The following is a 19,119-nucleotide window of genomic DNA, read 5'->3' on the forward strand; positions in this document are numbered from 1 at the left end:
TTTAGCAACGGTGATGCAAAAAGGATGCACACAAGAACAATAACAGCAAAGATCTAAGAAGACTAAATTAGTGTTTGATTGTAGTAACTAGACTGAACCCAAGAAGTTCAAACTTGCCATGGCCATTTTTGAAGATTATGCTTTTATTTGGTGGGATGATACCAAGCAAAAGCAAAGAAGAAATAGAGAAAGGTCTATTGAAGAGTGAAAAGATATGAAATTCATTATGCTAAGGAGATCTACACCACGCTATTACTATAGAAAATTATACGATCAACTTTAAAATCCTACTCAAAGGTCTAAGAATGTTGAGGAATATTACAAGGAGATGGAGATAACTATGATAAGAGAAAATTTTGAGAAAAATAATGAAGCTACAATGGCTAAATTCTTAATGGTTTGAAGAAGGAGATTGTTAATGTGGTTGAGTTGCAACCACATATGAAGTTAGAAGGCTTGCTTTACCTTGTCTTGAAGGTAAAGAAGCCACTGGAAAAGAAAGGTAATGCAAATCGGTTTTTCTCATGTACTTCATCATTCAAAGAAAGTTGGAGGAAAGATGACAACGCTTCATCATCCAAGCCTAAAACTGATTTCAAATAGGCTATAAAATCATCCAATCCAAGCAAGGACAAGGGTAAGCTTGATTCTATTAGTGATATAAGAAATATTAAATGTTTTAAGTGTCAAGGTGTAGGTCATTACAAATAAGATTGCCCAAATCAAAGAACCAATTTCATGGTTGATGGAGAGTACTATTTGACTAGTGAAGATGAAGATGGAAAAGAAAAGATCTTGAAGGTACAAGTGATATAGAAGGGATGTGCAATTCACTATGGTCGAAAATGGTAAGACTCTTGTAGCAAGAAAAGTCTTAAAGATGTAAGTATAACAAGAAAAATGTGACCAAAGAGAGAATCTCTTCCATACTTTATGTCTTGTGAAGGATAAGGTTTGTGATGTGATAGTTGATGAGGAAGGTAACAAATGTTGCTAATACTACTCTTGTAGAAAAGCTAAGGCTACCTACTTTGCAAAATCCACATCTTTATAAATTGAAGTGGCTTAATGATTATAGGGAGATTAAAATGACAAAGCAAGTTCTTGTTGCTTTTAAGATAGGCTAGTATAAAAATGAGTTGTGATATAGTGTATATGCATGATGGTCATCTTTTGTGGGGACGCCCTTGGCAATTTGATAAAAGGATGATATATAATGATTACACAAATCATTACACCTTTGAGAAGGATGGAAAGAAATTTAGTCTTGTACCACCTTCACCTAAAGAAGTTTACGAGGAAGAGTTTAAAAGAATGCAAAGTGAGAAATAAAATAAAATTGAGAAAAAATGACTAAGTGAAGATGTAACAAAAGAGTGTGGGCTTTCAAAAGAAAAGAGTGGCAAAAATAAAGACAAAGCAAGTTCTTGTTGCTTTTAAGATAGGCTAGTATAAAAATGAGTTGTGATTTAGTATATATGCATGATGGTCATCTTTTGTGTGGACGCCCTTGGCAATTTGATAAAAGGGTGATGTTTAATGATTACACAAATCATTACACCTTTGAGAAGGATGGGAAGAAATTTAGTCTTGTACCACTTTCACCTAAAGAAGTTTACGAGGAAGAGTTTAAAAGAATGCAAAGTGAGAAATAAAATAAAATTGAGAAAAAAATGACTAAGTGAAGATGTAACAAAAGAGTGTGGGCTTTCAAAAGAAAAGAGTGGCAAAAACAATGAGAAAGGAAAGAAAGTGAGTGTGAATGTTAAGGGGCAAAATTCAAATGAGAGAAAAAGAGATAATTAAGAGTAAAAAGAAGTGAACTTTTATGTAAAAATGAGTTATATTAAGGAGGCTTGGTATTTAAACAAAAATGAGTTATTTATTTAAACACTAATGATCTTAATGTTTCTTTGCCTAGTGTTTTTTTTTTTCTTTTTTAAGGTCTATTCTTTTAATGGAAAAATAATGAATAGAATTTAGAGTTATGAGAAATTCAGAATTCTACTGTTCTTTAGATAATTGAAGGTTGGAATTTAAATTCATAATAATTTAAATTTGGAAAAGATAACTCATGTATGATTTATATTTTAAAGGCCCTAAATTTATTTGATTTTATGGTGGGATTTCAGAGCATTTTGATAGTACCGTTTGCAATGACTCTTGGTTCATGTCTCACACTGAAGTGCTGGTTCTCTACTTACCTAAAACTTAGTCTGACCATCGACTAATTCTTATGAAAGTTGATAATCATAAGAATGGTAGGGATGGGTTGAAAACTTTCAAGTTTCTTGCTTTTTGGTTGCAACATGAAAAATTTGGTGAGTTTATGGACAAGTCATGGATACCTTCCAATAATTACTTGGGAGCTCTAATAATTTTGTCTAGGAAGCAAAAAAATGGAATAGGGATGTATACATGTAATATTTTCAACAAGAAACATGTCCTTTTGGCCTAAATTATAGGTATCCAAAAAGCCTTAAAATCTCATAATTCTAAAAACCTTAAGAATTTGGAGATCAAGTTACAAAAGGAGTTAGAAGAGATTTTAACACATGAGCTGTTTTGATACCAAAAAGTAAGGAAGGAATGGGTGGTCTATGGAGATAGGAATACTAATTAACTTGATTGTAAAACTATCCAAAGGTAGATAAAAAATAGAATTGAGGATCAAAATGAGCTTAAAAAGCATGTATTAACTTCTTCACTAACCTTTATACAAAGACCTTGATCCGAAGCCTAAATATTCCTCTAGGGGCTGGTTTCTGATCTTAAAGAATGATGAGATGGATATGCTTTGTGGCTAGGTTGATGACTTGGAGATCAGAAAGGCTTTTCCAAATGAGCTCATTGAAATCACCGACAATTGATGATCTATATGCATTGCTCTACCAACGTCAATATGAAAAAATATTAATGTTTCAATTTTTCCTCTAAATAAAACCTTTTTTTATGTTGATCCCCAAAATGGAGAGCCCGGACTTGATGAAGCTTTATTGGTCTATTAGTCTTTGTACGGTCATGTATAAAGCTGTTATTAAGATTATGGTGCATAGACTCAAAGATATTTTGCCTAACTTGATTAAGCCTACTCAAACGAGCTTTGTTCTAAGGCGCCATATTACAGATAATATAGTTATTGCACAAGAGATTATGGATACCATAATAAAGAAGAAATGAAAAAAGAGTTTCATGGCCATTAAGGTCAATTTAAAGAAGGCATATAACATGTTGGATTGGGAGTTTATGAAGGACACTTTAATTGACATAGAGCTGCTGAGTATGATGGTAAGAATAATCATGGATTATATTTCAAATCCAATAATGCAGATTGCTTGGAATGGTAAGGTAACTATGCCTTTCAAGCCATCTCACGGTGGGACACAAGGTGATTCTTTATCACTGCATATTTTTATGATGTGTTTTGAGCGTTTAGCTCATGGTATTGCTTTGGATTTTAGAGAAGGGAAATGGAAACCAATCAAGTTAAGTAGGAATGGAGTGGGTCTAACACATCTCTTCTTTACGAATAATTTGCTGCTTCTTGTAAGAGCAATGATGGGGCATGCTCGAGTTGTAAGTTTGATGATTGAGCATTTATGTATATACTCAAATGAAAAGATAAGTCCAAAACCTAAATGTACTTTTATAAAAATGTACAACTTATAGAGAACCAAGCAATAAGTAGTAGTTTGGGGTTTACTTACACCAATGATTTAGGTCATTACCTAAGGGTGCCTTTACTACATAATAGAGTAACTAAAAACACCTACCAAGATATTGTTGATGAAGTTGAGAACAAGCTTTCAGGATGGAAGCCTTGGAACTCACTTTTGGCTAGTAGAATCATGTTGACTCAATATGTTATACTAGCAACTCATGTTTTTACTATGTAGAAAACTAACCTTTTTAGTTTAGTTCGCTCAATAATTGAAATGAGAGCTAGGAGATTCATTTGGGAGCGATAATGAGGTAAGGAAAATGAGTATTGTCAATGGGAGAAGTGTCCATCAAATGATGAATAGAGGAGGGGGGTGGTCTAGATATCAAGTTAATGAAGTTATTGGATGAATCCTTTATAGCCAAGCTTGGCTGGGATCTCTTAACAAAAAAACAATACTCTTTAGGTTCAAATTTTACTTACAAATGAATGGGTCACTTGAGAACCTGCTCATTAAGAATGGCTCTCATGTTTGGAAATCTATCATTAATGTTTGGAGTCATCTAGTTATAGGTGCTAAATAGTCTCTTAGGAATGGGAATGTGATTAGATTTTAGACTGGTAACTGATTATGGAGACAAACCATTGATTTGGTTTTCTAATAGGTTAGTTCTACCTGATTAATTAAAGGACAAGGTGTGCAACTTTGTTAAGTCAAGAAGAAGTCAGAATTAGGATAGATTTGCTCATTTATTATTGAACCACATTCTTCTTTGTATAGCAGCCATGAAAGTTTTAATGGAATTTACTAGGATTTTTCTCCTTTAGGGAACTTTTCTATTCGAATAGCTTATAATAGGATTCTTCAAGAAGAATAGGATGCGGAATGGAAGTTTTAGAAAGACATAAGGAGTTGGTATGACCCACAATGCATAAAGACTTTTCTATGGTTGGTGATAAAGGACAAATTGCTAACTAAAGAAGAACTGAGACGAAGGCGTACTCTTAGTGACTCAATAAATGATAGGTATGGTGCAATATCATATATGTGTTAAGGGGCTGTGTCTTTGCTAAGTCATTTTGGCGAAACATTATTCCTCAAAGTTGTCATCGTAATTTTTTAAGTTAAAATTGAAAGATTGGGTGTTGAGAAATTTATCTAATGATTTTAATGTCCAAACAAACCAAAGATGAGATTGTATATTTAGTGTTGATATTTGGGGAATTTGGGCATGGAGAAATGAGGATATTTTTTAAAGGAGATATTATAAGAAGGAGAAGCCTTATGGATAAGATTACTGTCAAACTAGAGAAAATTCTTCAGCTTAATGGCATGAATCGACCATGAGGGAGACGGAGGTAAGGAAAGAAATTTTGGTTAGTTGAAACCCTCTTTGTGGCTTGATATTAAAGCTGAATACTAACGGGGCATTTTTTAGCTCAATAAAGCTATCTAGAGCAAGAGGCCTTGTGAAAGATCTCTATAGTAACTGGGTATTTGGCTTTGCTATGAATATTAGTAGTTGTTCCATAACAGAAGCTGAGCTCCGGGGTTTATATCAGGGTTTGTATCTTGCTTAAGAAAGAGGTGTTCATTTTCTTGAAGTTAAAACTGATAGTAGTTGCATTGTTAGCCTGGTGCAAGGGTCAAGTTGTTGAAAAATATGAACCTGATAGAGCAAAATCACAGCTAATAATTTAAGAAAATAAAGATAAAAAAAGACAAAATACACAATAGAACACACAGATATACGTGGAAAACCCCTAAACAAATTAGGGTAAAAACCACGGGCAATGATAGAAGAATTTTACTATAAGAAAAAATAATAGGAGTTACAAACTCTCTATTTATAAAGGAGAAAACATTAAAATTCTCTCTTTATAATAGGAGAAAAATAATTGCTTAACTCTCTAATATTTTTCTCTTATTTTGGGATACTTTAATAACAAGGTGAGGCCTCTATTATATAGGCTTGGAAAGTACCTCCACATTGTTAACTTAGCAATGTGGGAGAAAATGCTCCTCAAATATCAACAATCTCCCACTTGAAGATTTGATTGAGGATCAATCAGATCTTCACACCGTTCTTTCTTCCTTGCCTTTCCATGCTGCTTATACTTTTATCAGGCCACTAGAGGATTAACACCAAATAAATTTGTCAGTGTTAACTGCCTTCGTCAAAAAATCTGCTAGGTTGTCTTTAGTATGAATTTTCTGCATATCCACAGTGCCCTCTTCCACTTTTTCACGAACGAAGTGATACTGGACTCGTATGTGCTTTGACTTTGAATGAAAAGCTGGATTCCTTGCGAGATGCAAGGCACTCTGACTGTCACAGAACAGAGGAATATGCTCTTGTTCGTGCCCGAGTTCCTCCATCATCATTTTCAACCATACTGCTTCCTTAATAGCTTGTGTAGCTGCTACATATTCTGCTTCTGTTGTTGATGTCGCCACAACTGACTGCATTTTTGATACCCAGCTCATAGCTCCGCCAGTAAGTGTGAACACATACCCTGTAGTAGATTTGCTTTTATCAAGATCACCTGCATAATCTGAGTCAACATATCCTCTGATAATAAAGTCTGATCCTCCATAACATAATGCAACATCTGAGGTTCCCTTAACATATCTTAGAATCCTCTTTACAGCATTCCAATGCTCTCTACTAGGATTCGCCATGTACCGACTTACTACTCCCACTGCATGTGCAATGTCTGGTCGTGTACAAATCATCGCGAACATTAAACTCCCCACTCGATGCATACGATTACTCGAGACATTTCCATCCTTCCTTCTTCAATCGCTAGGACTCATACTGGAGGATAATTTGAAACTAACAAGAAGTGGGGTAGAAATTGACTTACAATCTTGCATATTGAAGCGTCGCAAGACCTTCTTCAAATAATTTTTCTGAGAAAGCCAAATCTTCCTATAGATTCTGGTCCCAAGTCCTTCATTTCAAATTCCCTAGCCAACTGTGCCTTTAGTTCTTCAATATGATCTTTGTTGGGGCCTGCTACCAACATGTCATCTACATACAACAGTAAGATAACAAAATCACTTTTACCAAACCTCTTGAAATATGCACAAGGGTCTGCATTAAGTCTGTTGTATCCAAGGCTCATGATGAAGGAATCAAATCTCTTATACCAACACCTCGGCGCCTGCTTTAAACCGTATAGAGATTTGTTCAACCTACAAACCAAGTTCCGCTTTCCTTTTTCTTCAAAACCTTCTGGCTGGAGCATATAAATTTCTTCCTTAAGATCTCCATGGAGAAAAGCTGTTTTCACATCTAGCTGCTCTAGATGTAAGTCAAATGTAGCACACATCGCCAAGACTACTCGAACAGTTGTTAATCGAACCACAGGGGAAAATATTTCGTTGAAGTCAATCCCCTCCTTCTGAGCATATCCTTTCACCACCATTCTTGCACGAAACCGCTCCACTTGATCATCACTATTTCTTTTGATCTTAAAGACCCATTTGTTGCCAATGGCCTTTCTTCCTTGTGGTAGTGGCACAAGCTCCCAAGTCTTGTTCTTATGTAGAGCTTCCATCTCTTCTTGCATTGCTGCCATCCACTGAGATGCATCTGAACTGCTCATTGCTTCTTGGAGAGTTGATGGCTCTCCTTCCCTCGATTAGAAGACAGATGCGACATTCACGCCTATATCATAATCTTTATGCCAGTTGGTGTAAATTTTATACGTTTTCCCTTTCCAAGTTCGACTCTTCAACTTGGTACGGCTCTTCAAACTCAATTGGTTCTTCCTCTTCGTGCTCTGGTGCTACTTCAGAAGAATCTTCTTCTGTAGACTTTCTTTCCACATGTATAGTTGTAGTCTCTGAATTTTCTTTTGAAGTGCTATCATCTTCTCCCTTCAATTTATCTTCTAGGAAGATTATATCCCTGCTGATTATAACCTTGTGGGCAGTGGGATCCCACAGGCGATACCCCTTCACACCATCAGCATATCCCAAGAACAAACACTTCCTGGATTTTGGATTCAGCTTTGTAGTTTCTTGGATATTATACATCACATACACAGGACTTCCAAATATATGGAGGTTTGAATAATCAACTGGCTTCCCAGTCCACATCTCCATCGGTGTCTTTTGATCAATTGCTGTAGATGGAGACCGATTAATCACATAACAGGCGGTGTTAACTGCCTCAGCCCAGAATGCCTTATTTAGGCCTGCAGCTCCCAACAATGCTCTAGTTCTTTCTAACAGAGTTCTGTTCATCCGCTCTACCACTCCATTTTGTTGAGGAGTGTATGCCGTAGTGAACTGTCTCTTGATGCCTTCTTGCTTGCAAAAGCTATTAAATTTATGACCTGTGTATTCTCCTCCATTATCTGTCCTTAAACACTTGATCTTATTGCCTGAATCAAGTTCAACCCGCGCTTTGTAAGTTTTGAAAACTACAAATACATCTCCCTTGCTCTTGATTGGATACACCCAACATCTCCTGGAGTAATTATCGATGAAGGACACAAAGTACTTAGCTCCTCCTAGTGATGAAACCGGTGCTTGCCATACATCAGAGTGAACTAATTCTAGAGCATCCTTGCTTCTAGAATTGGATGTATTGAACTGTAGTCGATGCTGCTTGCTTGTTATGCAATGCTCACAAAAGGGTAATGACACCTTTGTGAGACCAGGAAGTAGATTTTTCTCGTGAAGAATCTTCATGCCTTGTTCGGACATATGTCCAAGCCCGATGCCACACCATTGCAGATCTCTCGCTTGAACTACTTGAAGCAACAGATGCTTCTGCTTCATGCACAGTCTCTCCCAAAAACATATACAAATTAGCAGCAATTTTTTCTCCTTTCATAATTACAAGCGCTCCTCGGCTAATCTTCATGATTCCTTTCTGAACTTTGATAATGCAATTAAGATCATCCAGCTGTCCCAGAGATAACAAATTCTTCTTCAGACCTTCCACATGTCGCACTCCTTGAATAGTGCGGACTGTACCGTCATGCATCTTCAACCTGATAGTTCCAATGCCTATAATCTTTAAGGCATTATCTTCACAACTATACACAGATCCTCCTAAGATAGGTTCATAATGATGGAACCACTCTCTTCGAGAGGTCATGTGATAAGTTGCTCCTGAGTCAAGAAGCCATACATCAGCAAATCTCTTCCTGCTTTCAGTTGATATTGCTGCTTCACAGCATAATACATTTCCATCATCCGAAGTGCATGCCACATTCCCTTGAGGATTGGAATTCTTTAAACTCCAACAATCCTTCTTCAGGTGACCTTTCTTACCACAATTGTAGCATTTATAATTCTTCTTACTCTTTGATTTTGATCTACCATGATTGTGACTCCCACTTGGACCACGTTCTGTTGATCTCCCTCTCATCACTATCAAGGCTTCCACTTGTTGTGAACTTGCCTGCTTGTCTTCCTTGTTTCTTCGCCGATTTTCTTCTTCAAGAATAGCGGCTGCTATATCATCAAAGACTAGAATTTCGGTGACAACATTATTTGTCAAACTGATGATGAGTTGATCATACGAATCAGGTAGACTTTGGAGTAGGAGTTCTGCACGTTCTTGTGACTCTATTTTATAGCCCAACGATGTGAGTTGAGAAAATAGAGTATTCAAGACATTAAGATGCTCTGTCACTGAAGTAGATTCTAACATTCTTAAGGTGTAAAGTTTCCTCTTAAGGAAAATTTTGTTGTGTAATGACTTGGCCTCGTACAGTCTAGTGAGGTGGTCCCAAATCTCCTTTGCCGTTTTCTTTTCTTCTATGCTGGACAAGATCCCATCTGCAAGTGCTAGATGAAGGTTTGCAATAGCATTCCCATCCATCTCGTTCCACTTATTATCATCTGTGAGTGTTGTCGGTCGTTCACTGATAGCCGCAAGACAATTGTCTTTTCTCAATACAGCCTTTATCTTTAATTTCCACAGTGAGAAATTACTCCCGTTGAACTTTTCAATCTCAAATTTTGCCGCCATTGCTTCTATTACAAACGGTGCGTTTTAGCTTGTAAAATGAACCGCAGTAATGAACACAACTCACTAGGTAAGTTTCCAGGAAAGACTGGAGGGTCACAAGCGGACCTCTTAAATACCAATCTCCTTAGACAGAACCTTCCCTAGATTGTAAGTATTCTTACTACTCCACACAAGCTCTTTTGCACCAAAGAAAACCTCAAACTCCTGTGAAAGATCAGGCTGAGCTGCAATCACAGAATTTTAAGGAATTTCTTACCAACCAGGTGCTCTAATACCAATTGTTGAAAAATATGAACCTGATAGAGCAAATTTACAGCTAATAATTTGAGAAAATAAAGATAAAAAAAGACAAAATACACAATAGAACACACAGATATACGTGGAAAACCCCTAAACAAATTAGGGTAAAAACCACGGGCAATGATAGAAGAATTTTACTATAAGAAAAAATAATAGGAGTTACAAACTCTCTATTTATAAAGGAGAAAACATTAAAATTCTCTCTTTATAATAGGAGAAAAATAATTGCTTAACTCTCTAATATTTTTCTCTTATTTTGGGATACTTTAATAACAAGGTGAGGCCTCTATTATATAGGCTTGGAAAGTACCTCCACATTGTTAACTTAGCAATATGGGAGAAAATGCTCCTCAAATATCAACACAAGTAACAATTGCAATAAGTCTTCCAGCTTAATTCAAAGTATTCAAAGGCTCATCAAGCAAGATTAGACTATTTCTTTGAAGCATATCTATAGAGATGCTAAACAAGTTGTTGATTTCTTAGCTAAATTTGCTTCTCCTTTGCATATAGCATTTCATATTTTTGATAGCGTCCCTCATAGTTCAGATCCTATTTTGTTGCATAATAGAATTGGTTTGGTCGTCCTTCGGCTTGTAAGGGATTAGTTGTTCTTTGATCTCTCTTTATTCACTAAAAAAAATAAAAGAAAGATAATCCATTAAAACTTCTTAGCCTTAGACTTTATTTAAAGTTATATATTCAAATTAAAATCTTAGTTGATTAATTTTCTCTAATCGTAAAATATTCTTATTTAAAAAACTATTATTTTATTTTTCTATAATAAATTTGTAAATTTTATTGTGATTTTGATTTTAATATAAATATTTAATATTTTTAGTAAATAAAATTTAATAATTAAAAGCTAAGATCATATTAGGATGTTTCATAATATTAAAATATAGCATATAGGAGTAACCTCGAGGAGAAAAAGAAGTTTCAAAGACAAGTTGAGGAGTTGTAACTAAGAGGTATGTTAGAGAAAGTATGAGTCCATGTGTTATTCCTATTTTATCAATACTTAAGAAAAATGGTTCTTAGCATATGCGTGTTGATTGTCATGCAGCTAACAACATTATGGTAAAGTATTGTCGCCCTATTTCTAGATTAAATAATGTGCTTGATGAATTATAAGGGTTTACCATCTTTAGCAAAATTGATTTGAAAAGTAGTAATCATCTAATTCGAATGAGACAGGGGGATGAGTGGAAAATTGCATTCAAAACAAAATATGGTTTGTATGAATGATTGCTTATGCATTTTTGCTTGACTAATGTACCTAATACTTTCATGAGATTTATGAACCATATTTTGAAAGATTTAATTAGAAATTTGTGGTTGTGTACTTTGATGATGCCCTTGTATGTTCCAAAAATTTGAATGAACATGTAAAATATTTAAGGGTGGTACTTGATATTTTAGAAAAGGAAAAAAGTTATATGCTAACCTTAAAAACTGTGTTTTGTGTTAAGTGATCAAGGTGTTGAAGTTGATGAAGAAAAGGTAAATTCTATAAAGAATTGGCCTACTCCTAAATCGGTAAATGAGTTAAGAAGTTTTCATGGATTGACTAGTTTTTATACGGGCTTTGTGAAAGACTTTAGTACCATAGTTGCACCTTTCTTGGAGGTAATTAAAAGGAATTATATTTTTATATGGGAAAAGAAACAATAAGATACATTTAACTTGTTGAAAGATAAGCTTTGTAAGGCACTTATTCTTGCTTTGCTTGACTTTGCTAATACTTTTAAAATTGTGTGTGATGCATCATGAATAAGTATTGGAGTTGTTCTTATACAAGGAAGAAGCCAATCACTTATTTTAGTGAAAAGCTCCATGACGCTTCATTAAATTATCCTACTTATGATACAGAGTTATATGCCTTAGTGAGGGCATTATAAATTGGCAGCACTACCTTCAGCCCAAGGAGCTTTTTATTTAGATTGATCATCAATCCTTGAAGTTCATTAAAGGGCAAGGTAAGTTGAACATAAGACATGCCAAATGGGTTTAATTTATTGAGATATTTTCTTTTGTTATTAAAATCAAACAAGGCAAGAAGAAAATTATGGTCGAGGCCCTTTCAAGAAGGTACACTTTACTTAATGCTTTAGATGCAAGAATGCTTGGTTTTGAACATATTTATATCTCTATATGATGATGATTCTGATTTTTCTAGCATTTTAAAGTATGTGAGAAAGTTGCATATGGTAAGTTTTATAGAATGGATGAGTTTTTATTTAAGGAAAATAAATTTTGCATACCAATTTGTTTTATGAGAAAATTGTTTAAAAGAGTCTCATGGAGAGGTTTAATATTACATGACCACTTCCATTGGCCTAAGATGAAAAGATATGTGCAAAGAGTTTATGATAAATGTGTTGTGTGCAAACAAGCTAAATCTGAGGTTTAGAATCAAGATTTATATACTCCTTTACTTGATTCTACTAAACCTTAGACTAATCTTTTCATGAATTTTATTTTGGGTTTATCTAGATCAAAAAAGGAGCAAGACTCTAATTTTATAGTGGTTGATAGGTTTTAAAATAAATCACATTTTATATTATACTTTATAATAAAAACGATGATGTCACTAACTTTGCAAATATGTTCTTTAGGAAAGTAGTGCATTTGCATGACATTCCAAAAACTTTTGTTAATGATAGGGATGTAAAATTTCTAAGTCATTTTTTAGAAGTTTTATGGAGTAAATTGGTACTAAATTATTACTTTTTACTACTTGTCATCCAAAAACTGATGGTTAAACTGAAGTTATGAATAGGACTTTAAGAACGTTATCGCATGCTATTGTCCAAAAGAATTTGATGAATTGGGAAAAATGCATTCCATTTATTGAATTCGCATATAATATAGTTGTGCATTCTCGTACTGGTTTTTCACCTTTTGAAATTGTTTATGACTTTAATCTACTAACTCTTTTAGATTTAGTTCCTTTGCCTTGTAATGAAAGAATTAGTTTATATGGGAAAATTAAGCTAGATTTGGTGAAGAAACCTACATGAAGATGTGCACAAGAATATTGAAAGGAAGAATCAATAAATAGCAGGCTAGGTGAATAAAGGAAGAAGGCGAGTTTAAACCCGGTTATTGGGCTTGGGCACACATGTGAAAGGAAAGGTTTCCAACTCAAAGATAGTCCAAATTTCATCCAAGAGGAGATCGTCCCTTTCAATTTGTTGAAAAGATCAATAACAATGTCTACAAATTAGATCTTCCTACTGAGTATAATGTGAATGCAACTTTAAATGTGGCTAATCTTTCTCCTTTTGATGTAGATGGTGAAGATTCATGGATGAATCAGCTTGAGAAAGGAGGGATTAATGCAAATAAGTATGCATACAAACAAGAGCAAAGATCTAATTCAACTACTTAGTGGTCTCATAACAAGAGTAAGAATGAACAAATTCAAGGATGTACTGAATAGGATGATTCAAGGATTGTAAAATGATCTTATAACAATTTAAGAATACAAGGAATATCAAATATCAAGCTTGGACTTCAAGATAATAATATAAGCTTGGACTTTAAGATAATAATATAAGCTTGGTAACATTGACAAAAGTGTAAGAAGGCAAAACTTAAAGATTGACGCTTCTATGGAATTCTTATGTTGCAAGTTCAAATTATGTTTCCATTAGGCTAACTTTATTAGTTAAGCCCATTATCTATCTTAACTTTAGTTAAAAACACATTTTATTTAGTTTATGTTTGACCGAATTATATTATTATTTGGGCTTAAATCCAGTTTACTTAAGTTTAAGTTAGAATAAATTTAGTTTTATGGCCAAACTACAATTAGGGTTAATCATTCCTTCTACCTTTATATATTTGGCCCTATGTAGTCTTTTTAGGAGATGATGTTTTTTTAAAAGAAAAAGTTTAAGAGTATTTTGTCTTGTTTTTAGTTTTTGCTTAAATCAAGGTTCATATAATTAAAGCTAATTACTTTGAGAGTATTTTATTCCAAGGTTCTCTTTCATAAGTTGAATTTGGTTTGGGACTTGGTTAAATTTGATTTAGCTTTTCAAGAGTTGTTTTCATATGTAAAAGTATTGGATCTCAAGTTAGCATATTTAGAGTTCATATTTGCTGGTATAGGTGTTCGTCACTAATTAGTAACGGACAATCCATCACTAATTGACTAGAGACATATAATCCGTTGCTAATTATATATTGTCAGCACCCATTTTCCAAATATAGATATCGAGAGAATTATGAAAAATCCTATTATGAAAGTTACTGCCTCATCAGGTCTTGAGAGACGAAGGATGAGCCAATCCAAGGCTAGAGTTGAGGTTAATCCGACCAAAATTATCTTTTTAAAATTAATTTGGAGTTAATTGTCAAGAAAAATAAAGTTTGAGGGTCAAAACGATGAATTTTGCAAGTTCGGGGACTAAACTAAACTATTCACAAACTTCCCTATTTAGAGCCAATCGGCTCTGTGCAGAGCTGACCAGCTCTACACAGTGCCGAACTGGATTTTCTTGGTTCATAATTTCTTTTGGCACTTTTACGTCCAAATACAAATTCTAGAAGGTATTTGATGATAATTGATAGATTTTTATGATATTTATTTAAATTCTAAAGACTTGATTTTTTGGATATTTATCAATTCTATAAAAAAAATTTAAATAAAATTAATGTCTATCTGTCCCTCTAGAATTTTCTTAAAAATCTACTTCTATAAATAGACGTGATGCCTAAGGTTTAGGGCTATTAACAACATCGATTGGAATACTATAATTAAGAAATCTTATGTTCATTATTAAGCAAAAGGTTTTCTTGGTAACTGAAGAAGGAAGGTCACTAAGAAAGAACTCAAACTTAGAAATTTTTTTGAAATGACATAAGCTTTCTCACTGGATTGTCAACCGATCTTTGACTCAACTACTTCATCATCTCCTAAGACTCGCAAAACAATCAACTATGGTGACAACCTGAGAGTTTTCCAATATTCATCAATCATCATCACTCTCCCATTAAATTGGTTTTCCTGTTCTTTATGTTTTTTCTTAGAAACATGATTAAGGTTTCTTTTCTGTCTTATTTTCAAGATTGATGTGATTAGATTAGGGTTTCTTATGAATTAGTATGTTACTGAGTTATTAGATTTTGGAATCTAATAATAAGAACACTAAGGTTTTGAATATGATAGTATGTTTGTCCTTGGATTTTAAATCTGATTAGTCACATAATTAAAATTATATGACTATATTTGCATTTTTCTTATAATTTTGTAATCAAATTAGTTTATTAGGGTTATATGATTAATCTACCATGTTTGTCCACTGTGTTTTCAGATTCTTAGGGTTTGCATGACTTTTTAGAGTTTCTGGTTTAATCTGATGTTTTTTTTTTAATTTTGTTCCTTTCGTGTGCTAATTATTCTTTTTACCTTCTATGCATATAAAATTGGTTCTAGGACATGAGAATTGCAAAGAAATTGCAGAAACCAGCTTGGAGAAGCCCCTAGAGCTGATCAGCTTAGCTCCATGTTTTCCAGATTTTTGGATTTTTTACAAGTTTTTTGATGTATTTTGGTGATTTTGTATACTGTAACTTAGTTTTAGGGTTTTTTTTTTCACAATTTTAGTTGTAGGTCGGGTTGTAATAGCTAGATTTACTTTATGTACTTTATTTTTCTTTATTTCTTGCTTTAATGTATGTTAAATAACTGTAGCATGACTGCTTAATTAAAAATGGACACCTAGATTTTAGGTTAAAATTAAACCCAACATGAAGACTGTAGTCCAATAGGCTAATCAATATTAATTGGACTTAAGTTCTAAAATCAAAATAGACTTAGTGGGCTTCACCATGTTTTAGTTAGGATTAAACCGTATTAGAATTAGGTTCACACAAATGGGTCTTATCATAATAAGTAGTCCATCTAGGATTAAAGCTTGATAAAAAATAACTTATGATTGCGCTATACTAGGAAGGACTTGTACATAATTAACTAGCAAACTAGATTAATAATCTTAATATGGTCTAGACTTAATAAAAATGGACTAGACTTAGATAAACTATATGTGTTATTTAGTATGCTTGTATATGAACCATTGTGTTTATGGAGAATGATTTACTAAACAATAAATTTAAAGACTAAGATACATAAATAAAGAAGTTGGCTTCCAGATCTATTTCTAATTTTGTGGTGTAAGCTTCTTTATGGAATCTGAAAAACGTCACTCATTAGTAAATTACCCAAGTGGCGACTCCCATCTTCGCGCTAGTCTCAGTGACTAGTTAGTGTCTTCCCGATTAGGTTGAAAAGTCTTATAGTGTTATAGTCGCTAAAAATACTTGAGTGCACGCCCGAAACCGCCGCCTACACTTATATTGTTAATTAGCAACATACTTATCCGTCGCTAAACACGACGCCTATTGCATGCCAAACTTTAGCAACAATATAAGTGTTTGTTGCTATTTAACAATGGGAAATCTGTGGCTGATTAGCTAGAGACATATATTCTACCACTAATTAACTAGGGACACATATTATGTCACTAAATAGCTAGGAACACATATTTTGTCGCTAATTAGCGACAAAAACACATATATATGGCTAATTAGCAATGGAATTATCTATCGCTAAATATGATATCTATTACACACCAAATTTTGGTATAGTTGTTCATCGCTATTCTGTAACAAATCTATTCTACAGAAAAAATATTTTTATAATGCTTACTCCATTGTAAATTTATTGCTAAATAGTGTCAGAAGCAATCCTCGCTAAAATTCGTCACTATTTTACTGACTTTTTATAATAAATTCCTTCCGGCAGCCACATTGCCTCAATCCCAACATCAAACAAAAGCTCATTGCTTTAAATTCTAACTCTTTTTTCTTTCTTTTCTGTAGCTGTATAAAAATCTCAATCTTAAACAAATTCATAGAAAACATGAGCACAAATATAAAAGAGGAGGATGAGGAGAGAAAAGTTTTTAAAAAATCATAAAAATCGAAGATAGAAGTATAAAAACAGAGTATATAAAACTAAAACAACTGACCTAGTGTAATTTTATTTATTTGTTTGTGGGGTTCTCAAGGGGGGGGGGGGGGGAGGGGGGGCTGCTTGAGGTAGCTGCCTCAAGCTACCATCCACCGGCCCTTGAGTATAACTTAATAAATAATAATATAACCATACGGTCAAAGCAAAGCCCCACATCTAAAACCAAAAAAAGAAAAGAAAGAAGAAAACAAAAACAAAACTAAAAAGCCCCACACAGATATGTCACATATTGATGTGAAGTTGCAAAATCAAGGTCTATTCCATTCCCTCCTCTCTACCCCGGCCGGTTCCCCCCACCCCTCAGACCCCTTCCACATATCAAGCCAGCCAGTAGTTAATTAAGAAAATTGGAATTCTGTGACAGTAAAGTGGAGCAATGGCACACTCGTTCATTACTTAATTGGACTGACTATGTGCAAAGTACACACGAGCTTGTTCCACTTGCATGGTTAGATCCAGACTAAATAAAGTTAGAAACTATTGCTTAATTTTCAAACTTGAAACTATACCATTCAATTAAAATTTCTTAATATAAATAATCATAAGTGAAAACAAGAAAAATAAGTAAGAACAATTCTATTCTTCTTTCCTTTTATTTTTTTTCCATTTTTATTGTTTTTCCTCCTTAAATTTGGTTGCAAAACAAAAATAAATATTTTAGAGGATGTATATTGCATGACATTAGAAAGTTGATCATATTCTTCTATTCACTCATTATATGAAATTAACTAATTAACATCAATACCCACTAACTAGAATTAATTCACAAGTCATTATGATTCTTCCTAAGATATAAATTCTTCAACACACACCATCTACTATAGTCTTCCCTTGATCACATTCTTGGAAGAGGAGAGTTCTTCGTTTGAACCTTTAATCTTGTCACAAAGGAGCAACTTTGTAGTTGACCTCTACAGTATCTCTACAGATGTATCCACTCAAAATCTGAAGATGGGTGCTTCCTTTTTTTTCTTTTTTCTTTTTTTTTTTTCACTTTTGGGTGAGGGAAGAACTTTTTTTTTTTTGCTATATACCTATTACCCCCAGGTTGATCCAGCAGCACCACCACTAGAACCAAGCAAGCAAGCATAAAGCTCATCAAGTTGCAAAACTTCACCATTCACATCTTCATGCAAGCTAGTGCTACCTCCCTCATCACAAGAAGAGTTACAAGAAACATTATTTATATTAAGAGAATGAGGAGGAAGAGGAAGAGGATGATGATGGTGATGCTGCTGCTGCTGGTGGTGAGGAATTATTACTCTTTGGTTGAAAGCAAACACCATTTCTTGAGCCTTCCTTAACTCTTCCCTTAGTTGCATCACTTCTTTCTCTAATCTCTTCTTGTCAATCAGTGCATTCTCTAGCTTCACTTGTAGTGTATTGTACTCAAGCTCCAAGCTCTGTGTCTTCCATCTAGCTCTCTTGTTTTGGTACCAAATGGCTACCTGTCTTGGTGGAACCCCCAGTTGGGTTGAGAGTTGGTGCTTGAGCTCAGGGTCAAGTTTCCTCTTGGTGGTGAAGGTTCTCTCAAGGAGCCTTACTTGGTCTTGTGTTAGCCTCTTTTTGTTGCTATGTTTTGGCGTGTGTATTTGTTGGGTTTGGGTGTGGAAGAAATCCATGCTGTCTAAGCTAATTTCTGGGGCTGGGGTTGAAGATGTTGAGAAATTTAGAGGAATAAAAGCGATTGTTGAGTTAAGGAATTAGTGGGTTCATTTGCTCCTTTATAGTACAAAGGTTGGTCTTTTGATAAGGTCCCCTTTGGTTTGATGCGGTGAGGACCCTATATACCCAAGAGAGAGAGGCGGCTGATTTAAGTATTTTATGGAAGCAAGTGGTCTTCACGTGAACATTGGCCCTACTCGTGATGATATAATACGTTATGGGCCATTTTCTTATAGTTAGGGGAAAAAAAAATTAAATTTCCCAAATTTTGACAATTTCAGTTATTATAGCTAAATGCATATTTATTTATTTTAATTTTTATCATTTACTGGATTTAACATTTTAAATTTTTATTTAACTTAATAAAGTATCTAAATTTTTTATCATAATTTAATACTTTTTGATATGTGTTCTTATTTAATATATTTACATATATTATATAAGAATAAAATTTT

The 19,119-nt window shown here is 34.0% G+C and overlaps 1 protein-coding gene across 1 annotated transcript; it reads right to left on the reverse strand.

Moving 5' to 3' along the window:
- Nucleotides 1-17,680: 17,680 nt before the first annotated feature.
- On the reverse strand, nt 17,681-18,766 carry LOC8268847 (homeobox-leucine zipper protein ATHB-52). Its single transcript, XM_015721849.2, has one exon. It carries the CDS (start codon nt 18,619-18,621, stop codon nt 18,037-18,039), a length of 585 nt encoding a protein of 194 aa, XP_015577335.2. The 5' UTR covers nt 18,622-18,766; the 3' UTR covers nt 17,681-18,036.
- Nucleotides 18,767-19,119: the final 353 nt, after the last annotated feature.

The sequence above is a fragment of the Ricinus communis genome, chromosome 9 (assembly GCF_019578655.1).
Source record: "Ricinus communis isolate WT05 ecotype wild-type chromosome 9, ASM1957865v1, whole genome shotgun sequence".
Classification (NCBI taxonomy): domain Eukaryota; kingdom Viridiplantae; phylum Streptophyta; class Magnoliopsida; order Malpighiales; family Euphorbiaceae; genus Ricinus; species Ricinus communis.